The sequence below is a fragment of the Nicotiana tomentosiformis genome, chromosome 5 (genome assembly GCF_000390325.3).
Source record: "Nicotiana tomentosiformis chromosome 5, ASM39032v3, whole genome shotgun sequence".
NCBI lineage: Eukaryota > Viridiplantae > Streptophyta > Magnoliopsida > Solanales > Solanaceae > Nicotiana > Nicotiana tomentosiformis.
The window spans coordinates 68839791-68844191 of record NC_090816.1 but is presented as its reverse complement, the minus strand read 5'-3'; the positions used below and the strand labels follow the sequence as shown (position 1 = coordinate 68844191).

The 4401-nt window shown below is 43.7% G+C and overlaps 1 protein-coding gene across 1 annotated transcript; it reads right to left on the bottom strand.

The window, feature by feature from the left end:
• Positions 1 to 2375: 2375 nt before the first annotated feature.
• LOC138892536 (uncharacterized) lies at positions 2376 to 3119 on the bottom strand. The gene is made up of 2 exons (XM_070176265.1): positions 3074 to 3119; positions 2376 to 2974 (listed from the first exon to the last, which is right to left on the bottom strand). Exons 1-2 carry the CDS (start codon positions 3117 to 3119, stop codon positions 2376 to 2378), a joined length of 645 nt encoding a protein of 214 aa, XP_070032366.1.
• Positions 3120 to 4401: the final 1282 nt, after the last annotated feature.

Genomic DNA, 4401 nt, shown 5'->3' with positions numbered 1-4401 from the left:
GATTGGCTAAAAGCCGGAGGAAAGAGGAGAGAAGAGTAGCATAGGCGCACATACAAGGAAAAAGTCGTACAGGTTGCATGCCAGAAGATAGCAAGAGTTACGAGATTGGAAGAATTCCGACCACAGACCGTGGTACGAGAAAGAGGCCTAAAGAAGGGAATGCCCTGGCCTTTGGATTTATTCGCAGAACAGTTACCTAAATGGCAAGAAGAGTATTAAAGTATTCGCAAGAGCTATGGGTTATGAGAATGATAAGTGCATCAGTCCACATTCGAGGACGAATGTTCCAAAGGGGGAATGATGTTACACCCCATGTTTTCGTACGTGAAAGTATTCCATAAGGAAATTGATGGAAGCTCAAAAATGAGATACTACATCCCGCATTTTCGTGTGTTAAAGTTTCTTAGTAAGTTAATCGATGTAAGTTCGGGGATGAGATTTTATTGAGATCATAAGCATTATGCTATTTCAAACACATGATGAGTAAATTCGTGAAGGAGAGAAGGTAAGCAAATAGAAGAATATGAGTTTCGTTAAAGGTTGTCGATTTGGGATAAAATACGGGCCGAGCGATAATACCCGATATTTATGGACTGGTACCATACAAGGTACCATATGGCTATGATAGTAAGGTGTATAAAGTGTATTAAAAGTGAGTAGTATTTTATGTAATTTGAGATACTTCTTTATTATGTGGGTAATTGGTTAATTATTGGACTAGTGGGGGAATTAATGGATTGATTAAGAAAAGGGGTGGATAATTGGATTAGTGAGGGGGCACTCACGTGGCAGCACCCCTTAAATCCCATGAATGACTCTTTAAGTCATTACATTATGTGACAAAAGTTGGATAAGTTTGAGGGATCTTACCTTTAACGTGGCAGCCCATGAATATGTTAAGAAAAGCCACTAAGCGACTCATACAAGATGAGGAAAGGTGTTACACTATTAGAGCATGACAAGGATTAACATTTTCTTTAGCCTTCTACACGTGAATTGACAAAATACATTAACCTTAACAATGCAATATATTATTTTCTTGCCCCCCCCCCCCCCCAAGATTAGAAGATGAAGCATCACGTTGCAGAGACATTGCATGCGTGATTTGCAATGATCGGAACAGCAACGTGAGATTTTGCAAATATAAGGGAAGTACGGTGCAATCTTTCTCAAAAATATCACACGAATTTTTTCCTACTCCATGTATGTTAAGGCTATCCCTTCTTTCTTATGGCATGATCTATACGACACGAACGAAATGAGCAAATGCACAACTTCCATAAATGATTCTATTCATAGAAATATTAGGGGTGTCTATATTCTTGATTCCCCGCGTGAATTATTATTATATCTTCTGTTCATGGGTCTCAGAAAAATACGTACTTTATAAAATTTATCCGACACGCATATTATTTTTATGACATTGCGAGAAAATCTTATTGACGTACTTCTCATGAATTGCATTCATTTACATTGACCCATGACGAGATGGCGTTATATATGCGTATATATGTATATAATATGTATATGGGATATGGAAAAAGGTTACGGCGTTATATACGCACCACCACCTGATCAGCTGGTATACGTTGATGATTTGCCCACAGTGGCCGAAATTATATGATGGGATGCCCTCAGAGGCTTGATGATGTTATGAACGCATATACCTATGCATGGTATGACATTTATACGCATATGCATGACATTATAAAAAATGAAATGATTCACAGAACTATGCAGACGTACATGTCGAGTCTTTTACTCCATGTTTCTCTCATGTCTACTATTTACTGATTTCCATTCCTTACATACTCGGTACATTATTCTTACTGACATCCCTTTTGCTTGGGGACGCTGTGTTTCATGCCCGCAGGTCCCGATAGATAGGTCGAGAGTCCTCCAAGTAGGCTATCAGCTCAGCGAAAGATGTTGGTGCGCTCCATTTTCTCTGGAGTTATTTATTTGGTCAGTATAATTAGGACATGTATTGATTGGTATGGCGGGGCTCAGTCCCGACCTTTATGATATTTATGTACTCTTAGAGGCTTGTAGACAGATGTCAGGTATATGAAAGATTGTATGGCCTTGTCGGCCTATGTTTTGAGTTTACAAATGATCATGTTGGCCTTATATGCCCGTATGTCACATGTGTAAGTTTTTATATCAGGTTGGGTCATCCTATATGGAGTACTCCCCCATGTTCATTCTGGTTAGACCATGATGGCCCGTTTAGCCCATTTTCCAATGAAAGTACGATAAGAATGATATGCTATATTGGTACTCGGTTGAGTAAGGTACTGGGTGCCTGTCGAGGCCCATCGGTTTGGGTCATGACATGATCCATCTTTCATCCTCACAAAGAGAACCGGTGCGTCTCATGGTGACACACTCAGTCGGATGAAACCCTTCTCTAACAAATCCTTCAATTTTTCCTTTAGCTCCTTTAATTCAGTTGGTGTCATTCTGTAGGGTGGAATAGATATCGGATGCGTGCCTGGCATCACATCAATCCCAAAATCAATCTCCCTGTCTGGTGGGATTCCAGGGAATTCATCAGGAAAGACCTCCGGAAATTCATTCACAACAGGCACGGACTCAAGTGTAGGTGCCTCAACATCGGTGTCCGTAACCCGGACCAAATGATAGATACACCCCTTATTAATCATCTTCGTGACCTTAAGGTAAGAAATAAACCCACCCTTAAGCATCACATTATCCCCCTTCCACTCAACGACTGGCTCACTTGGAAATTCAAACCTCACAGTTCTAGTTCGGCAATCGAGCTTGGTAAAACATGAATAAAGCCAATCCATTCCCATAATTACATCAAAATCGACTATCCCCAATTCAATGAGATCGGCCACGGTGTCCCGACCACGTACCGTGATAATACAACCCCTATAAACTCGTGCGTCCTTAATAGACTCGCCAACCAGAGTAGATACAGAGAATGTCTCATGAAGCTGTTCCGGTTCTATCCAAAATTACATAGCAACATAAGGGGTAGCATAGGACAAGGTGGAACCGGGATCAATAAGAGCATATACATCATGAGATTGGACAGTCAATATACCTGTGACAATATCCGGAGAAGCCTTTGCACTCTGGCGACCACTCATAGCATAGAACGACTGGGTCCTCCTGAACTCTGCGCACCACCCCTAGCTGTATCATGCCTGCTGGTGTCGGAGTGCCTCGAGCTGGAGGGGGTGCTGAAGATGTAGTAGCTGCAGAACTGGATGGATGTGTTGTGCCCCTGCCCGCACCCTAGATTTATAAACGACACTCCTTCTAAATATGACCCCTCAATCCGCACCCATAACATATACGTAAGTCCATGTAGCAGATCTCCAAGTGCATCTTCCCACACCTGGGGCATGGGGGCCTCCGCTACTACTGGAATCTCCCTCCTGATCGGCCCTGCTGGTGGGGTCCCATGCTGCCCTGATTGGGCCTGAATCGACTCCCCTACTACTGACTGGTCCCTGTTGGCGAGGCACTGGTTGAAGACTAAGCAACAGACTAGGATGGCCCTATGACCCTCCCCTAAATGTTGACTTGCCACCAATAGAAGAACCACCCAAGCTGCCCGCGGACTGGGCATTATTGCTACCCTCTCGCTCCATTCCGTTCCTCAACTTGCGAGTCTCTATTTCTTGAGCGACTGCCACCATTTTTCCATAGTTCATATCAGAATCCAAGGCTGCTATAGCGGCCTCATTAATTACCAAGGGATTAAGGCCCTGTACAAATCGACGCACTCTAGCCTCCATATTGGGCAGCATGTAATTAGCATACTTAGACAAGTACGCGAACCTCATATGGTAATCCCACATACTCAGGATACCTTGCCTCAAGTTCTCAAACTCAGCAGCATGGGCTGCCTTAGTCTCGGCAGGCAAGAAATGATCAATGAAGGGATCGGCAAACTCACCCCATCTTGCCAGTCAATCCAAGAATATGCCACCTCTTTAAGGCGGTAGGAGGCCAATTCCACTGCCTTTGTCTCGGTAGCACGCATAACTCGGAGAGTCTTGTGCATATTATCAATGAAGTCCTGAGGATCCTCCTCTGGGTTAGTACCCGTGAACACTGGAGGATCTAACTGGAGAAACCTGTTCACCCTGGAACTAGTAGAATCCCCTGGCTGACTGGAAGAAGTGGGTGCAACATTTGACCTCTGGGCCTGGGAAGCCACTATCTAAGCCAACATCTGTATGGCTCCCCTAAGATCAACATCAGAAACACCAAAATCGGAAGCTGGAACTGGAGGTCGAACTAGTATATCAGTTGGACGGACCATTGCACCCTCAGTAGGTGTAGGGACAGGTGCAGTCTGATCAGTTATAGTAGAGTCAGGCAGAGTAGTAACTGGAGAAATATTCTCACTCCTCGGGTACT

Excerpts from the sequence above, each read along its gene's own strand:
- LOC138892536 (XM_070176265.1), bottom strand. The coding sequence starts at position 3,119 with ATGAGTGGTCGCCAGAGTGCAAAGGCTTCTCCGGATATTGTCACAG. Across the intron at positions 2,975-3,073 it reads TTCTCCGGATATTGTCACAG|AACCGGAACAGCTTCATGAG; the intron begins GTATATTGACTG and ends AATTTTGGATAG.